At 42.1% G+C, this 20,422-nt stretch overlaps 1 protein-coding gene across 1 annotated transcript in view; it reads left to right on the top strand.

The window, feature by feature from the left end:
• ksr2 (kinase suppressor of ras 2) overlaps nucleotides 1-20,422 on the top strand; it is a 79,983-nt gene that overhangs the window by 25,740 nt on the left and 33,821 nt on the right. The window contains exon 6 of the mRNA XM_053421289.1: nucleotides 15,909-16,081. Within this exon, the coding sequence (XP_053277264.1) occupies nucleotides 15,909-16,081 (173 nt within the window). The remainder of the gene's footprint in view (nucleotides 1-15,908; nucleotides 16,082-20,422) is intronic.

Here is a 20,422-nt window from a genome sequence, read left to right as displayed (position 1 = left end):
CCACAGATATGTTTTTTTTTTTTGTATTTTACTGACACATAATGGATAAGTTATGATTATTTAAAAAGGATAATAATGTAAATACTCAATTAACTTTGTGTTATAATGGCAGAATTTATTGCTGGGACACTTTTGCTCTATTGAATAAAATACTTTATCGATACTTTACATTTTTAAAGCTTACGGCTCCAGCCCTTAAAAAATAACAAGTTGTACAGATAATAGATGAATGTACCGGGTTTTAAAACCTGGGACCCACATCTAAGTTAATATTCTGTATAATTCCACATGAAATTTGGATTAATAGCCCTTGTATGGAGACCGAAGACACCCCCGATATTGAACACATTCTCTGTGTCGTGTAGTTTTCAAAGGATGAAATTGAATTCATGTTTCCAGACGATCTTTGGAGATTCTCACCGAGCAGATTCCTCTTGTTCCTATGGTAATAACTCCGGCCTTCGGTGGAGGGATGTCATGTAAAATTAGAAATTTGGTTTTTTAACAAGTGGCATAAATTCGCCAATTAGTGACACGAAGCGTGATGATACCTGCAGGTGACACAGTGTCCTTTCTTTACAGTGGGAGCCCATAAAGACTTCCTCTCTTCTTACAGGGTTCAACCCCACGAACAATCTCACATCTCAGACTATTTAACTTCATGTGATGACTGAAGTCTCTACTGGTGCTCTGGGAAAATGTCATCAAATCCCAGTTTAGACCAGTTTAAAAATCCACTCGGAATTTTTTTTTAAATGTGCCTTGTTTTTTTGCACATATTCCCTTCGGCGATCGGAATGATTTATTTTTTTAATACCAGCGTATTAAATCTAATTATTAACGTGAGAATCACTTAATGATGTCATCCTTTCACCACATTCCCCCTAATTTGACTTTGAAATGTGGCATCCAATTTCTGCAGTCAATCAAACGGGCTTCCCACCCGACTGAGCACCTGCACACACACACACACACACACACACACACACACACACACACACACACACACACACACACACACACACACACACACAGAGGCACCGTAAATCAATCAAACCAGCGGTGCACAGTCGAGAGATTTGCTAATCACGCTCTATTCAGTCTTTGAAGGATTTTTCCTCTTGTCACTGATGCGCCGAAAAATAACTGATCATCTTAATTAAAAATCCACTCCAGTGCTGTTGTAAACACTTCAGTGGAATATGTGATAGGACGACGTGGATCGTCTCTGACTGACCGACACGCTGACAACACGACGAGCTGCGTGTAAACCAGATAAATGGTTTGTTGTCTCAGATCAGGAGGGAAACAAAGAGACGTTAAACATCTCAGAGCCTTCGAGATGATTACTGATTTCTGATGTGCGTGTGGGATTCACTCTTTTTAGCCAATTCCACATGTTTGACTCAGAGGTGTCACACGGACTCAGAAACCAAAACTGTTTTCAGACATGATCTCTGGAGGATTTCTTCAGATTTGGCCAAAATCACTTGACCTATTCATCAGTTTCCTACTTGTGTGGTTGTTTTTCATCCTGAGATATGTGTTTTCTTTTTGCATCTGTTGCATGTTAGAAACGTCCTCAACATGTCCACTGCTCTCAGTTAATCCTGCGGAGGATCTCCTACTTTGCTCTCACCTCTGCTCCTTTCGAATATTCTGCAGGGAGACTCCCTCAGACATTTGCGTTCAGATACAAAGCTTCTCTGGAGAAAGTCTGGAGGATCTCTGGAGTTCATTGCAGGTCTGAGACCAGCTCATCTGGACCAAATGTAAACGGTTTAACAAAGATACAAACCTTCACTTGGGCTTTCAGACAGATAGTTTTTACTTTTCTCGGCACCTCTTAAACTTTATTTTCCAGGCCATTTCATTTTGCTTATGTTGCAGCCCCCCCCCCCCCCCCTCACTCCTCTGTGCCCTTTTCAAAGCAGAGAGGCTCTTTAGGCTCAAGTGTCAATTAATGAACCTCGTTGTCTATTTTAATGATTTGTAACGTGTGTGCGCGGGAAAGGCCAACTGAGCTTTTCAGTCTGTGACACACTCCCCCCCCACTCACACACACACACACACACACACATCACAGCAACACGGCTCTGGAAAGTGGGCGTGTTTGTTTTTCCACGCTCTCTTGTCTTTCCTTCCCCCCCCCCACCGCCACTGCCACTGGAAATGGTAATATCATATAGTTATTGCCACCTTATGAGACTTTCAAAGCTTTTTGAATGTTAAGCACTTTCTTATTGAATTGGATGTTTGCTAATAAATCACACGGCGCCGAGCGTTGGCATGATTCACCCTCCGCTCCTCTCGGGGTAATTCTACCATGCAACACTCAGGGGAAGGAAATTTGCATCCATTCCATGACTAATTTAGCTGTTTGCTTTCACCGAGCAAGTGTACACATCGTATATCTCTCTCCCCTCGTTCCTTTCCCCTTTCTCTGCCTGTTTCCTTTCCTTTCTCTCCTCCCCCCATGCATCATTATGCGTCTCCTTTGAGAACCTGTCAACGTGTTATTTTCCTGCAACGTGTACGAGTTCAGTCAGAAATATGATTTACTTTAATTGGATTCATTTTCTCAGTGGTGCAAAGGAAACTGTGATGAGGTTTTGGCTTCGTTGACTTAGATCAAGAGTTGAGTCTCTGAAGTCTTAGATTCTTAAAGGAGACACATTCTGCTCATAGTCACGATTATAATTTTAAGTCTCTGTAAGTATTTGAAAAGTTTTCATGCTCTAGTGTTCATAAAATGTCCATTGCTGCAGCTCCTCTTTTCAGCCTCTGCCTGAAACACTTGGTTTCAGCTCCCGTCTCTTTAAGACCAGCCCCCCCCCCCCCCCCCGCCCCTCCCGATAAAGCCCAGTTTGCTGTGATTGGCCAGCTCGCCCACTCTGAGGTGATGGTCGGCCCTCCGCTCTAGATTTAACTGGCTCTGTTAGGGGGCGTGTCTGACGAGGAACTGCTTCTCGTTGGCATGTGATGTTTATACCGCAGATAGCATATAGCTAAAATTACCTCGTGTTTTCTTGGATTTAAAAGTTTGGGTCAAAAGTTTGTTTCTCTTGTTTCCCTGTAATAAAAGATCCTGAGGTTTATTATGTTGTTTATTCCACTGACTGTGGGAGCAGCTGCTGTGCAGAGAGCCCATATGTCGCTACGCCACTGTCACTGTGTTTCTACTCGTGATAAATAATCACTATAAATGTGTATTTTCCTAAAATAACAAATGTAACTTTGATTGTTAGCTCTTTGAGTCACTGACATTTATTTCTGGAGACATTTTCCGCAGCCGTTATTTCTATTAATCCACTTACAACAACTTTAACAGATGTGAAACGTGCTTATCTTCTTATTAGCATGAACGTAACTCGGTACCTAGCTTGTTAGCCATGAGGGAATTTGACGCCGCCATTCTTAATCCCTGCCTGCTGTTGTCTGATTGGCTGAAGTGTTTCCCCAAACGTCTTTCAGCGGCCACATCGCGGCGCCCGTGTGACTTGCTGAACTGATCTGAGGCCAGCGCCGGCGGCTCAGACGCCTGAAACCGATCAGGACTGACGCATGAAGTGCTGCTGCTATGGCTACCTGCACTTTAATATACCTTGTGCACTGATTTAGAACGAGTTTGAAAATGTTGCCTAGAAGTGAGATGTCGGACAGAGATCTGTAATTACATGACATCATCCGTGTCAAGTTTTTTTTATTTTTTTATAGTCGTCTGTAGAAAACCTCAGACGAGTCCAGGGATCCAGAAGAGCAGCAGCTGCAGAATTTTTAAATTTTAGAAGTAAATAAAAATCACATATGCGTTAAGTCCACTGCTGTATTCAGTGGATTAAACTGACTCTGACTTTGCTGCTGAGTTTTGTTTTATGAAGTTATGATGGAAAAACGACTCCAACGCAAATTCAGCCGGCGTCAGGTCGATGCCGCCGCTCCCCCGCCGCTCCACCGAGATACAAATCCATCCAGGACACACACACCGTCACATTAGCCTCTGACCTTTGACCTGAGAGGATTACTGATCCCAGGTGCTCTTGCTGTGTGGGACGTTCGCTGCGTATTAAAGCGGTGAAACGGCGTTTGTGTGAGGGAGAGGGAAAGAAGCGATGGCGTCTGTGAGCGAAGGGGAAAGGAGGCGAGTTGTGTTTCTTCTTCTCTCTGCGGACGACAGCTCATCCATGTTAATCAGAGCTTTGGCCCCCGCTGCCGTTAATGAGAAGTCAGGTGAGAGGGCATGTCAACAGCAGGCCCTTAACAGCCAGATGATACGACCCCTCTCCTCCATCCAGCCGTCTGTCAGCGCTCATCCCCCCCGACGCCAGATATTGGAGTCATGATTATGAATTTATATGAGTGTTTATTGGTGGCGCTTTGCCCAAAAGCCTCTGTTGCCGGTGTGAGAGTGGGTCGGTTCTTCTTCTGTGGTAATTTGTGAATGAGTGGGAACAGGTCGGGGGGGAAGAGGATTGAAGTGGATGATTAGAAGTTTTCCTGAAAGTCTTGTAATTCTTGTTTTTAAGGAGATGGGAAAACGAGACGTTACCAAACTAATCACAGGAAGCAAAAAGCGTTTATTAATTTAGTTTAAATCGTGATTTATCCAGTGCAGTGTCCATTTTAAACCCGTGCTCCAAAACTACTTATTTCTGGTCATCAAAAACTGTTTTATTGTTTGGCTGCAGAGATTTAAACAGCCTATAGTGCTGAGTGAAGTTATAAAACGTTGTTCTCATCCTGTCTGGTTTATCTGCAGTGAATATTTCATACTCAACGTTTTAATGAAAGGAAACTGAATTTGCTTTATTATCATTCATGTGTGTGGCTCATATATAAGTTGAATGATATAGTGACCTGCTGTTAAGTTTTTATACATTGTATTAGTATTTCAAACCAAATTTCACAACTTTTCAAAATAAAAGCTGTAATTCAGCTCGATACAGACCATTACAGTAACAGAGTAAACATTAGGCTTTTACTTTGTTGACAATGCGAGTGATTGGAGGGACAAGGAAGTGATTATATGAATGTTGCTGCCATGACAGAGACCAGCAACCGCGACTTGCGTAAATGTCGGTGTCAGTCCAATATCAAAAAGAAATGAAAAAATCTTTAAATGTTAATATATGACTGCAAGGCGCTGTTTTCCTGTTGCATGTTAAATGTATCATGTGACCAAATTCAACATTGCGCTTCCTCAACAGCACCGAAGCAAAGTGTGAAGCCGATAAGATGAACGGTTCTCCAGATACGAGAGCCCACATCCTAAGTTTCATCTCAATATTTGTAGCAGGAATATCAAACACTAAATTTTAAAGTGAGAAAATGATGTTAAGCGTTATTGTGAGGGAGAGACCAGGCACTGGAACAGGCCACATTGACAGGCACCGTCTGATTTATTAAACATTACAGTACGACTGCTTCACTCCCCAACAACCTGAAAGTTATTACATCGTTCATCACTCACTCAGGCCGTCGAGTGGAGGATTTCATCTTGTGTTTCTCTCTGATGTCGAAGATAACATCGGCTCCACGTCGTTTCCGACCTCCTTCTTCTTTTTAGGCTCACTGTTATTTACTGCTCTGCCTGTGCCTCAAAACTACCACTTAACCCCCCCGGCTGCAGGGCAGGGAGCCGCGCTCACGCCCCGTGCTGCTCCGCTCGACTGCCGATAAGAGAGTTAGTTTGAGTTATGGTTTCATTTTGACTGAATTGAGAAAATAAATTCTGATTCAATTCAACGCTGGAGATAACACACACTCACACACACACACACACACACACACAAACACAAATACACACACAAGACAGGTGACCTCTGTAAAAAAGGAGATCATTTCAACACGTGTTGACCACACATACTTAATTTATTCATTCATTCTTCTTTAGATTGTCCGTCCATCCAACTCTTGTAGATGCGATATCTCAAGAACACTTTGAAAGAACTTAAACTCAAAGGACTAATACGAGTTTGCTGATTGAAGGTCAAAAGGTCAAGGTCACGTACCCTCACTGTTTTGCCTTGTCCAAGGGAATTCTTTCTGATCTGACAAACATGTTCCCTTGGACTCATGGATGAACTGATTGGATTTGAATAAGAATCTGGAAAAACAATGTATGTAGACATAGTTAAACAAGTGCAGTTAGTTCCAGTTTATATAGAATATGTCAAAACAATAGAATAAATGAGAAAACCAGGGGAAAAAAAGCATCAGCAGTCAAATCAAATCCCTTCAAATCTTTATTTATATTAATGTGATACATATTTTATTTTATTTTGTCCTCCAGCAATTGTATTAGTGTCTGTGTGGTTCAAACAAAGTGACACACACTTTATTTGCCAGGTCTGGATGAAGTGTTTTGGAACAGACTTGTGTTCTGATGCGACAAAGCTCCACAAACTAAAAGAGCAAACGTAGAACACACTGGAAAACCTAAATCTTCAGAGATGAGCGGTTCTTCATTCCTATTCATCCCCAAACAATTCGGCAGCAAACGAGGTGGAAGAGAATATGGATGTTCAAAAGACATGAGGACAGTTTAAAAAAAAAAAAAAGTTGGATTGCAAAGAGCATTTCACCATCGATCGACACATCTTCTCCCCGTCGTGGGCTTTCAGAGCGTTTCAGCCCCACGAGGAATCCTGTTGTCACCCCGAGCCGAGCCATCGGTTCGATACAGGCTCTTTTGTGGATTCACATAATGTCTCTTGATTTCGACAGATTATCCCCGGGTGGAGGAGACGCCTCAGATCCACAGGACAGGAAACAACGGGGGGGCCTGGAGGAAAGTTTCAGGAATCTCTTTCAAAATATGTCGGACAGAAAAAAATTGTTCTGCAAAAAAAAATATCGATTTAACACCGATCGTCAACGTGTCTCATCCGACTGACGGACTGAGATGCCTTCCTCCATTTCCATGACAACACCAACTCTCTCCCTCGTCTCCTCCTCTGCCGCTGATACATTCTCACTGGGGGGGGGGGGTTCTTTCATCATACAGTTGGAAACCGTGGAGCTTAGTGCAATCCTGCGAGGAGCGAAATGAGGGGCTGCAGTCAGAGGAAGTGATTCTCTGAGAAATAAAGGACACGTCGGAGACTCTGAGCCTGAAGAACTCAGTTCAGGTTTTCACATCCAGAGATAAGTGCTCACGTGTATTAGATTACATGACACTGGATTGTCTCCTAGTGAAACAGTCACATTTTACTTTCATGAGACAAATAATTTACTGAAATAATAATAATGAGAATTTTAGGACTTAAAACCTCGTAAAATGTCAAACTACTTCTGTCCCATTGAATCTTATTGTTTAATATGAATCGATGTATTTATATTTAATATATAAGTAATTCTGGGACTTATTTGGTTTCATATGGTCTTAAACTTTACTTGTTCATTGTCATCACCAGTCAAACTGAACTAATTGATTAATTGATTAATCAGTGGTGCATTGAGTGGAAGTGGAACTAGTGAAGTTTAAACAAAAAGTTGTTGTTTTAACACCAACTGTTTATAAAGATGGACAAACTGACAGGCTCCTCAGAAGTGAAGCCAAATCATCTTGATCGCCCCCTAGTGGCTGGCTGAACACTTTGTCCTAATCCTCACCTCCTCCTTGTTAATGAACGGGACATTAACCAAACTACAAAGTCAAAGTACAAATCTACTACATCTGTCATGTTCATCTACGGTAATGATGTTTATTTAAAGTTTCCTGTCTTATAGTTTGATTAGTTTGATGAACAGGGCGATGAAATGTCACGACTGACAGGTGAGACTGGCTCGTGATTGGTCGAGGGTGTGTGTGTATCCGTGGGATCCTCAGCTACATCCCTGCCTACAACAACTCCACTGTAATAACTGTCGGTGGCTTCATATGCAAACAGCATGTGAGAATATAATTACCACACAGCCTGCAGAGTGTCACTTTGCGCCCGCACACACCTCCCTGCAGAGCGATTGTAAACACCACGTGTCCCAGTCCGCCTTCCTGTCAACTCGTCACTCCTCTGCTCCCTCGTTCCAAACCGCTGGCTCCTCGTGTGGTCATCGCCTCCCTCTCCTCTCCCGTCTCTCTCTCTCTCTCACACGTCACTTTTTCACCTCGAGTGTCTCGCGGCCTCCTCTGCGTCGTGTTCAGCTTTCAATCCATCCTCCAGGTGCAGGATTCCCATCCCCACAGAGAGCGCTGTGCCTCCTCTGCCCTCGCCCACCCACATCCCAGTGGGAGAACCGCTGACAGCTAAAGAGGAGATAACAGGAGGTGGAAGGAGGGAAAGACAAGTTTTCTCGAGTTGTTAATCATCCGAGCGTCTCAACAGGTGATCTGCGGATGTCGTCATGAGGAGACATCGAGCCACGACCAGAACAACACACACACACGCCTACACACAGTGGGCGGCCTGACACACCCTCTCCTGTTCCCCGACACACGTGTGTTCACTAACATGTTATATTTAGTGTTGACGTCTGCAGAGGCAGCGCAGCAGCTTCTCACGGCCGCTTGGGTGATCTGTAAAGTTCAGTGGTTGAGACGTGAGACTCTTCAGGATCGAGTTGAAATGTGAAATGTGTGTAACAGTTGAGGGTTGAGCTGTTACCTAATTTAGCAACAAAGCAGCAATAGTAGCAGCTTCAGCATTTAACTAAACACAGAAGGTAGAGGAACCATGTTTATATAATAGGAAACATATTTACAAATACTGCAAAACAAAACAAGATTTATTTTTTCAGTTCCCTGAGGACAGAGTGTGTGAGGGTTGTGCGTGTGTGTTAGTAAGAGTCTTGGGTGTGTGTGTTGTGTGCACTCTGCTGTGTCTGAAGGTGTGTGTGACAGTCTTCAGACGTCACAGCTGAAGCAGAGTTAGCGAGCGGGTCACAGACAATCAGGCGTCTGGAGGTTTTCAGTTCATGCTCCTGAGTTTTGGGGGTGTGGCTTTAACAAGAGGGCTAATCTGAGGGCGTGGGATTACACCTTTTCCAAGATTACCAACCCTAGATTTAAAAAATAAACATTTTTTTTCTATCTAACATATAAGCATAATTAAATTAAACACCTTTTCTGATTTGTTAAACCTGTAAAATTAAATTTGTCCTATCTGCAAACTGTGAAAGGCTCATATCGGGTGATATTTATCTGCCAGCTGATAAATATCGGTCTGGCTCAGGGAACGGTAACAAAGTTTTGAAAATGCATGAGTTTGATAACAGGGTTTTTTGTACTTACAGCTCAATAACAATAAATTCCCTTGAGATTAAGTTTGAAGAAGAATGAAATTCGTCAGACTGCCGGCGATTTATTCAGCTGATGATTGACTTCTGAAAGCAAGACGACTTGGTTCGGATGAAAGCGCTCAAAGGGCTGCCAGTTAATTCTCGGTTGTAATCATTATTCCAGTCGCCTAAATTTCATTTCCCACCAACTTTTATTAAAGCAGCAAAGAGCGGAGGCTGCCAGAGATATTATTCCACACGGCCATTTGCATGAAAAGCAACATGGTGCTTGTCATGTGGGTCTCGGCAGAGCCCCCCTGCATGTCTCTGAGGTAGAAAGTGGAGGTGGACGCAGATGGAATCCTGCAAAGTAATTCACTCTCTGCGATGGACACAAGTGTTAATGAGACAGAGCAGCAATGTTGTGCAGTTTCACAGCTTCACCGGTGAGATGTGCCACTTGAATAGTGAGCGACCGGGAGCTAGTTAGTCAGGAAGCAGTGCAATTATTCACGCCTTTCTAAAAATCCTCTTCATGTGTCTTAAAGTAAAGGAAATGTGTGATTTGAAAGGTTAGCTGGTTTCCAGCTTTCGAACTTTAACTTGAAGTTGTCACTGTAATCAGCGTGTGGGGGGAGTGGGTAGTTGAAAGCATGTGTGTGTGTGTGTGTGTGTGTGTGTGTGTGTGAATGTCACATTTTTACCTTGCTTGAATGTTTTGAAATGAGAATCAGATATTCAAAAAATGTCAAACTCTAGAAAGTTTAGGAGGAAGATTTGATATCTCGCTTTGCATTTTTCTGCTTCCGTCGATCTAATATCTACACAGCTTATTGTGGGCGGGGCTGAAGTCAAACCTAGCTGACATCGGGCGAGAGGCATTCAGTTTTCACATGTTGATTTAAAAGATATTTAGATCCATGTGTTCCATCTGGTTTGCTCTCCTCATGGACTGTTAAACCTGAAACGTGATTGGACAAACTAGAAATGGAAACTTCCGGCCCCTGAAATCGTCTCCCTCGCCTTCAGATTCTATTCATTAACATGAATGACAAGAATCGGTTGTAATGAGATTAGGTCAAGAGACTGTAAAATGACAGTAGAAGTGTTGTTTGTCTCTGTTTACCCGTTTGCAGACAGGACCTTCGGGTAAATTGTGGAGAATTGGATCCGGACCTTATCCACAGTTTTTTGCTTTTCACACCTGAACTAATCCTCTGCATTATTCAGGCGAGAGGTGGATGCAGCAGACGGAGACAGGAAGTGACGTGTTCACTGGCCCCAGCCCCTTGAATGGATACGCGTTACACATAATGGTTGGATGATGGATGAGTCTAAGCCTAAAGATCATCAGCGAGAGGAAACAAGCTATTATCTACCAACGTCATGACTCCTTATGAACGCGGCTAACTTCAGATTGCACTTTTAAAAATAACTATAACAGACGTTTAGCGGTTTTCAGAGAAATCTGGGACATTGTCAGAAAATATCCAACAGGAAGGAAGCAGGTAATGAACATGACACGACCGCTAATTAAATCAAGTCGAAATGTCTGAATGATGCAGAGGAAAAATAACCTATGAGTTCCTGTTTACTCCGAGTGGGAGACCCGGGGATGAAAGACGTGACACAGACATCGTGATGCGCGGTTCTCCTCTTCATCAAGGGGAAACTTAACTATTCACACCTTCGCTGATTTTCTCTTGACAAGTCCCCAAACCTCCTCCCTTCTTCTCTCTCTCTTTTCTTTTCAACTTTCTCCTTCCTTGAACTTTTCATATGCTGAGCAGAGACATCTGAATAGACGCCTTAACAAACTTCGGAGTCACCGACGCACATTTTTTAAACCCAAAAATTCGGGAATCCTCTGCCTCTCTCTTAACATCCATTTTCACATCTACAAATCATTAGAGGGGAGGATGAGGGCGTGCATGCAGGGAGATGAATGGTTTCATTTCAAATGGCCCAAAGTGGTCTAATCAAAAGCTCTGTGACGGAGAAGTGATAACCTGCAGCCTGCTTCCTTATTGCAGGAGACCGGAGTGCAGGTCTAATTGCATGAGTCAGTGTCGGGAGTGAGAGAGACTGACATGAGGATCAAATCCTGTGGGATTTAACAGTTAATGAGCATTACTCTGCAAGATAAGTCTCACAGTGTTGGGATTTAACTCAAAATGTCAGATTTTAATGCATAAAGCTCTTGATTCCTGTCAGTGTCTTTGTGTGTTTGGTTTAACCTGTGTATTTGTCTCTGCATCAATCTGACATCAACAAGTGCCATTCAAAAATTTGCCATTTAGTCAGAACAAAGTTTGGAAGTTAAACTAATCAGTAATAATAGGAATTTGATTCAGAAAAACTCCAACACTTCCTCTAAAGCTTTCACTCTATCTCACAATGTAAAAGAAAGTTTAAACAAACATCCTGGATCTGTCCCCTTAATTGAATCCACTCAAAAATGCAATGGGTTCCTCCTCGGCCCATAAAGCACCCTTCCACAAAACTTAAATAAAAGTAGTTTCTGTGTACGATCTGCAGACGAACAGCAATCAAAACCTAACTTCCTGGGTATAAAGAGTAAAAACTATCTAGAATAGCACTTAGTAGAGTGCAAACTTTCACAGAGACCCAGAAGTCCCCTTAAATAAAAAAAAACAGCCTATAAAGCTGAAGCCACATTATGTTTCCTACACATCAGTGGTAGTTACAGGTTTCTAACTGTTTTTGTTCCTATACGAAAAGCTGCAGGCAGAACTTTGTGTCCTGCTTTAGTCAGAAATAAATAAGCACTTCTGAAATAAACTAATTTGCGTAAAAAATATGTGAACAATCAATCACTAAACAAAAAACGATAATTTACCATATTTCAACAAAAGTAATTTCCACTTGTATAACAGCAGCAGTCGAACGTTGTGTTTCACCTCGAGGTGAAAACAAAGTGAAAACATTAATGTGACATTCAGTCATGTTAACGACTGTGGCTGGGAAATAATTGAATCTTTACGTTCTCTACCCTCTGTCGTCTTATTTTTATTCTTGCTTTCTCCCGATGTCTCTTGGCCTCCATTTCTTCACCTGTACAGAACATATACTCATACTCAGGCTGGTCACTGGTCAGATGTTGATAGGCAATCATCGAGCGTCCCCCTTCTCTCCTTTGAACTTACTTGGTGCCCGACGTGTGAACCTGATTCGAGCCGCTTCACCTTCACACACATCAAATCCCCAGTGGGGGCCGAGCAGTGGAGGTGAGGCCCTGGGAGGGGGGCCCTGAGTGTGAGCTAAACTTCCGTCAATTTAATCCACTTATAAAGTTTGAGGTTGACCAATTAATACTGAGAGGAGGAGAAAATTGGGGAAGGAAACAAGTTAGAGCCCTGATCAGATCCGTCTGACTGAATCTCACTTCCGCATAAATCATTTACTGGGAGTTAATTAACAGTGATCGGATTATTCCTCTGTCGTGAGAACACAGAGGGTCTTTATTTTCCAGCGATCATCACAAAGTCATCTTGTGTTCGCCTGGAGCGTAAAAAAAAAGAATCGACCCCGTCAGGAATCCTGCAGGGAATTAAAAACATTTACAGCTTCAGATCTCATTCCTTCTGTATTTCATGTGGTGTCTCTGTCCGAGTGCAGATCCTGTAATAATGATTCTCTGTGATACTATAAAAACCTGTCAGATTCTATTCTGCGTCGACTGTGACGGCCGAACTGAAACAGAGACGGGTCTTCCTCTTGTTCTTCTTTAAACGCTGCTGCACAGCAACAGAGCTGCAGTTGATCATGACATGAAAGTTTCATTTGTTTCTTAACATCTACCATTAGCTGTCCGGTTGAGTTGAATTCCTGTTAAGTAAGTTTAAAAGTGTGAACAAAGGAATCCTGGGTTAGGTTAACTGGAGAAGGATCCACCTGTTGGATTGTCGGGGGGTATTTGTCGGTAGCTTTCGAAAAGCCTCCAAAGGATGTGGCCCCTGATTTTGGGGACACGGCTCTGACACAATCCAAACTACAACCAACAAGAACTCCCAAAAGGCTGACATTAATAACCCTGTATGCTGTTTTGAGCCCATTAGAGGACATGTAAATCAAATTTAAATGTTCTTTAAGATACACCTGAGTTTTCCTCTCTCAGTTCACTTGGTTCATAGTCTCCTCTCGACCACATGGGGCTCTGTGTACTTTCAGGCGGATAATACACAAAAGTTTTTACTTCAACCAGTTGCACGAGGAGCTGACAGAGACAAATTGCGCTTTCGGGCTTAATTATCCAAACCTGCGATCAGAAGTGACAGGTCTCCCAAAAGGAAAGCAGAAAACAGAAGCCGGGGATTATGGGAAATAACTGGTGACTTGAGATCTGACATGAAAAAAAGTAATTTACAAGCTCCTGCCAAAAATCAGGGACAGAACCGACACAGGTGTTGGGTGTTATACTGTAAAACCCCAGCTTTGTCCAGATTCATTAAATGACCAGTGTGTAGGATTAGAGAGGGACTATTGGCAGACCTGTTATACTATAATCATAATTATAATGTTTCACATAATCCTCCGAAATTTGTGAAATTCTTCATTAATACACAATACAAGTTTAAACTTTTAATTTCAATTAAATCCTGGTAGGTTTAGATACAATTTATGGAATGCGACCAAAGCTGTCTTTATACTTGGTAATTTTGTTTATAACTGCTACAATTCTACAGATTCATTGTGCAGATTTTGTGAATATGAAAAAATTCTTACTTATCTACTGTTGAATCAGTTCCTGTGAATGATCCTCTCAGTATCACAGCTATTATTCCATCACTGCCCTGATAAGCCTGTCACTATAATTCATGGGTTCTTAAGATGCTAATTTTACACTTGCAAGAATAACATCCAACAATTTGTAAAAAACTGACAGTAATTTAGTGAATTAGCATCAACAACACATTAGAAACATTAAATCCATCATTAGATGGAAGTGGAAATGCTTAATAACACATGTATCAAATGACTTGATGTTATCTCGGGTGATTATCTGTCCGCCCATCGCGTCTTCCTTCATCGCCCTGTCAGCGCTGTGTTTTCTTCTTCCTGCCGGTGGTCCATGAACGCCACACCCAGCCTCGCCCAGTATCCTGATCGTTAAGATCCCATTCATATGTTATGACAGGACACAGCAGTGTGTCATGTGGGTGCCGTCATATCCGCAGGCCGTGTTTGTGGTTGTGCAGAAAAATGTTACAGAGGTGTCCATGACAAACAGAAAATAGAACCAGGAAATGAAACTAAACTCCTGCTGTTGCAATGAGGTGAAGCCTCATTGCAACAGCAGGACATCCTCAAGAATTCCTGCAGGAAACAGCAGGAATCCTCAAGAATTCTTAGTGTGTAAAGTTTGCAAGTTGTGGCAGGACATGGGGATGAGGTTAATGCGTTGCCTCTATGAACAGATTCTGAATAATCTGTAGGTGAGGGACATGATAAACATTTAAATTTCATCTATTTTTTAAATGCTTCTACACTTTAATTTAATTTTATCTTTTTAAAATGTTCCAAATTAACTGAATTTCCAGTTTCTAGTTTGACCAATCACAAATGAGCAGGCTTCGGCGACCTTGTGGCTACTGTCTTTTAAATTTATCTGCGTTCACATAGCTGTTAATAGAGATGAACCAAAATGTCGCCTGGACCTAAAACTCCTACACCTCTCTCTCTGTGCTTTTTGTGGTGAATCCCCAAAATATTGTCAGATGCCCCCTTGTTCCTGATTAGTATCTGATGTTGTTATTAAACCTTTATTACAAAGAAACGTCATCGAGGATTAATATTGCACAGTTTAAACACTGTATTAAAAAAACACAAACACACAAATACAACCAATTAAATTCTATCATAGCAAAAAAGTTGGTCCGACTCTAGTTACAATAACAAATCAAGAGTTTAAACAGACGTTAAGAATGACGATAGTGTGGAGGACTTGTTCTCTGAGAACCTCTCTCTCACCCCGCTTTGTGCCCCAGGGCGACTTTCATCCCCCTGGAGAGCCGGTGTGAACTCACTGCGTTCAGCTGAGGGGGATCCAGTGTGTGGGCGGAGTGAATAATAATAATAATGATAGCTAATGGTGGAGCAGAGAAGGTTTTTTCCTACAAAAAAGAGTCACTTTCTCAGATTGCAACATGCATTGTGGCAGCATGGTCGATGTATATGGATCGATGTGGGTGGAGAAATTGGTGCCTCTCCTGTGTGATTGCGACTGAAGCCTCTGGCACCTTCATCACTGAAGCCAAATGGTCGACGCTGATGTTGTGAATGTTGAATTTTCGGGGCGAGTTTTGGGTAATTTTATATTTTTCGGAAAAAAAGCAAGGGAGTAGGCGGCATTTTTGATGATGCTGCAGAAATTCGGAGCCACATTCCTGTAATTTCTCACTCTTTGTCCCAGAATGTGTCAATAGCTGTTCGTCCAAAGTTGAACTGAGCCTGAAAGCGTCTGGAAATCAAACAAATGAAGGCGACGCGTCAGTCAGAAGTAATGTCCTTGCAAAACAGCTCATATTCTAGGGACAAAAGCAAACATGCTCACACTTATCGTGTTTTTTTTACTGCCTATCAATTTAAAAAGCTCCCTCCGTCTCTAATTTGATGAGCTCCAACCCATCGTTTGTTAATCAATGTTTCCCTTGTCTTGTTTCCCTCAGAGCCAAGAAGAAGACCAAGCCCTTGAACCTTAAGATCCACAGCAGCGTGGGCAGCTGTGAGAATCTGCCCACGCAGCGCTCCCCGCTCCACACCGAGCGATCCCTGCGATCCTTCTTCTTCCCCACCTTCATCCCCTCCACGCCTCCCGTCCACGCCGAAACACCCTCTGCAAGTAAGTGACCTCGTCTCTTTTTAATGAGCTCACGCTCAAGCATTTATGAAATGAGATTTTCTTAATATATATCTCTTTCATATTTTAATCCCTTCTGACGTGTGCTTATTTAGTTCCCAGGCAATGTTTCATTTCTGCCCTGACAGTGTGCTCACTGCCTCTAAAACGCCTAACGCAGTAATGTCCTGGGTTGAAATCCTCATCCTGGGATTTGGAAACTTCAAATCTGTTTGTTTTATCTTCTCAAAGACAAAGACGTCCGACCCTGTGGGGAAACATCTCAGTATTGAACTCATCTTCTTCTAAGAATGAATCTAATCGAACCCAGTCTGTTATCTTCCCTGACATCCGGGCAAAGAACCCGATCAACCTCCCCCACGTTGACGAAACCCCCCCGCTCACATACACATAACCTTTTCTCACCACCATGATTCTTTCTGTCAAAAATATACTTAAGTGCGTCTGTGTTGGAAAAACGCAACAAATGAACAATCAGCCGGGAGCCGTAATGACCGGAGGTGGTGTGTTGCTGCACACGGGGCAGCCTGATTGGCCGCTGCGTTACGAGCGTACTGCGGAAGCCATTAGACGAGGAGGAGATGGGGGAAGGCAGACAAAATAGAAAGTAATGGAGGTCGTGTCAAGGAAAGGAGTGATGTACGGCCGTCACTTAGCGGTGTGAATAGCTGTAGACCTTGACTAACTGGTGTGTGGGACGCAGCAGTGCATATTTATTGGCGGAGGCATGACATGGAATAACTGCACAGCATATGCATGAGAGGACACAGAATTAAGGAGGTAGGTTATAGAAAAAGACACGTTGAGATGAAGACATAACACCCGGTCTATTGTGGTAAAGTCTCCGTGTCTAAATAATCATTGTGTATTTAGAGAAGCAGTACAATTACAGTAGAAAGACGTCAGTATCACTTTCTATTAAGTTTGTCTTTATAGAGAGTTTTAGTGATGAATAGCTTCATCAATGGTTAATGGAGACATTCTGCTCATATTCATAATCATCATCTTTTATTTGTGTTATCACTTAAAAAGGTTTTCATGCTCTAATGTTCAGGAAATACATCACTGTCCTCAAACTGTCCATTTGCTGCAGCTCCTCTCTTCAGCTTCTGTCTGAAACCCAGTGTGCTCTGATTGGCCAACAAAAACTAAAGACACCTACAAAATTTGAAAGAGTGGATGAGTTGACCTCTGACCTTCTGGAAAAATGCTGTGAAACTATACAAAAAAATAAATATATATTTTAAATACATTGACATTTACAACTTAGGAGTGAACAGATTGTTGTAACCTTTGGGACAAATGTGCAGAAGGGACATTTCAATTTTGATAAAGTCCTGTTATATCACGTTAACCTGGAGAAATGGGTTTTTGCTGACTGATGTCACATGGTAGTGATGATGATGGCATCTGCAGCTGGTTTTTCCAAAGAGTCAGTTTTGAAAATGTCTGCTCACAGCAGGAGATTGGACCAAAACTTGGGGAAATCCTTGGGAGCTCTCACAGATCAATGTTCTTCCTGCAGCTTTGTCGCTTTGTTTGTCAAGCAAATGATTCTAGGTCCTTCTCTCTGCTGTAGATTTCTGATTTGAATATGTTCTCATGCAGCTTCATGCTCCAGGTATTAGGAATTTCTGGTTATCAGACTCCAGTGTCAGTCGATCAAGCCCGTTTGCACAACTTCGATTTGGTCATATTCTAAAAACCAGACTCCCAAGTGTGTCACAGGATTCTGTTGTGTTCATCTATGTGTTAGTATCAGGGTTTCCACCCTAAACAAACCAACCCTTTGTCCTTTATTGAGACAGAAACACCTCTGACATTTTTATGAAAGTCATGTATCACCTGGTTTTTCTTTAATTAAACTGACCCTCTTTTGGCCATGAACAAAATGTCAAATATAGACAAGCTGTGGACGGGTTCTACACCTTCAGGTCTCAGGTTCAAGGAAGATTCATTATTCTAAGAAGAAGAAACTGCGGTTGATAGGACTCTGTAAATGAGGAAATTTGTGTTTTTTAGTTTTTCTTATCAACCTTTGTTTGACCTTTTCCAATGAACATTTTAGAGAATATGTTGAAATGGGGAAGCCTGATTTTATACGTTAAAGGGCTGCAGGGTCTGTTGAGCATAGGTGATTCACAAGGGAGGGAAACAGGACTCAGACAGGAAATAACCGAGTAAGAGACAATGAGGAAAGTGGGCTTCAAAATAAAACAGGAAAAGTGCAAACAAAGACAAATCCAAACACACAAAACAAAGTCCAAACACAAAGAGATTCTGAGTCCAAAATGAGCCTAACACACACACAAACTGGGCTTGATGCCAATTGAGACTCTGTGAAGGATTTTCTGATCAGTGTAAGCCGTAGATTTCGGAGATAATGTATCTTAGTTGACCAATCAGCTTAATCATGTGGAGATACCCTGCCTGGTATTATTCCCTCAAAGATCAGTCACACACACACACACACACACACACACACACACACACACACACACACACACACACACACACACACACACACACACAGGTGATAGAAAATAATACCCTGCTTCCAGCTAAGTCGGAGCTCAAGGTATAATGATGACAATTCTGTATTTACTCACAATGAAGCCTCTCCTGTGTCTCCACCTGTGTGTGTGTGTGTGTGTGTGTGTATGTTTAGGGGGGGTGCCCACCGATAACCCACTGAGCTGGGCTCTGCAGCAAAGATATAGAACGTCTTGCGTACATAGAGATTTTAGGAACAAGTACATGTTGCTTTATTTAAAATCCTCCTGCAAACACACAGAGTTAGACACGGGGGGGGGGGGGGGGGGGGGGTCTGACAGCTTTGTTTGAACAACAAAACTTAGAAATCCCAGATTAGACGACTGTGGACACTGTTTCCATGTTTCTCTGGGTTGAACAGCTGTTGGTTGGCGGGCACGCTCAAGAGCAACCCCTCTTCTTCTACTTCTTCTTCTTCTTCTTCTTCTTCTTCTTCTTCTTTTCCAAAATACAGATTTGACTGTTACAAAACATTTTTTTTGTTGTGTGTGTTGCTTTGGATTTACAGTTGTAAGCGCTGAGGGCGACACGTGTTTGTGCGTCGGCTTAAATGAATGTGATCCTGTGTGTAATGGATCCGTCTGGTTCTGCCAGACTCTGTTGTGCAACCGCAACAAACACTGAGTCTAAGAGAAATTGACCCTGCAGGCAAAATAAAGTACATCTTGGTTTTTTATCAGTTTATTCACTAAAGCTTTTTTCTTTTCTATAAGGTAATGTTATAACTGTCTTTACTGTCACAGCTTCAACTTCTAAATTTGTTCCTCAGCTTCTTCATCTCTTTTTAGTTATGTTTTTATTTATATTTTTTATATTTGTTTTATGTCATGTTCATATAAAAGGAACTATGAGGTTTGTATGAGGTGAGTGATCCAGCAGAGACGGGATCTTTCAGTGTTCATTGTTTTTAAATTAAACCTGAAATGTTTTCTTTTTCGGCTTCAGACTCTCAGTTGTTATTTCAGGAGCGGCGCACGTGTGTTGATGTGTGAAGAGCTGCATGAGAATGTGGACAGGGGCGTGTGTATGTGTGTGTGTGTGTGTGTGTCTGTGCCCGGTCAGCCAGGCTAAATATCCATCCCCGGGTCTATGTTTGGGATTATGGTATCGTTGCCATCTCATACGTCAGGATCTCTTTAGTCATCTGAGTGGAAAGACGCGGAGGACCCACAGGACCGGCTGAGGTGAGCAACCTGTCTGCTCAGGATGAGTCAGTGCCCAGTCAAGGCCTCAGTGTCCTCCTGAGGATTCACACCACAGTATTTCTGCTTGTGTGGTTGGAGAAAATATTTGAATAGTTTTATCATAAATCGGCACACAGCTGTGGGACATAAACAAAATAAGGCTGACATTATTCTATGTTCCTTATTGTAAAGAAACAAGACCAACAGTGTACTGGTTTATCTTAAATACTTTATGGAAAGATGGACAACATGACGGCTCCCTAAATGTGAAGAAGAATCATTTTGGTGGCTGGTAGCCGTATAGATCATAAACCCTGCCTCCTCCATGTTAGTTGATGGGACATGGCTAAAACCAACTTTTTTATTTCAAAGTTACACAGTGCTTTACAAAGTTAAGACAAGATCAAATGTGACACAACATAATTAAAATCAAATAACACCTCTAACAATAATTTATTATTTATAGTAATATAAAACAGGTAGACAGACATATTAAAAGGTGTCACTGATGAAATAAATCTTTCTCCACGATGGTGTCATTTCATTTTACACCGATGTTCATTTTAATGATAAATTTGCTTTTAAT

This window comes from Pleuronectes platessa, chromosome 4 (assembly GCF_947347685.1).
Source record: "Pleuronectes platessa chromosome 4, fPlePla1.1, whole genome shotgun sequence".
Classification (NCBI taxonomy): domain Eukaryota; kingdom Metazoa; phylum Chordata; class Actinopteri; order Pleuronectiformes; family Pleuronectidae; genus Pleuronectes; species Pleuronectes platessa.
The sequence above is the reverse complement of the archived record's forward strand: the minus strand, read 5'-3'. Positions and strand labels throughout refer to the sequence as shown.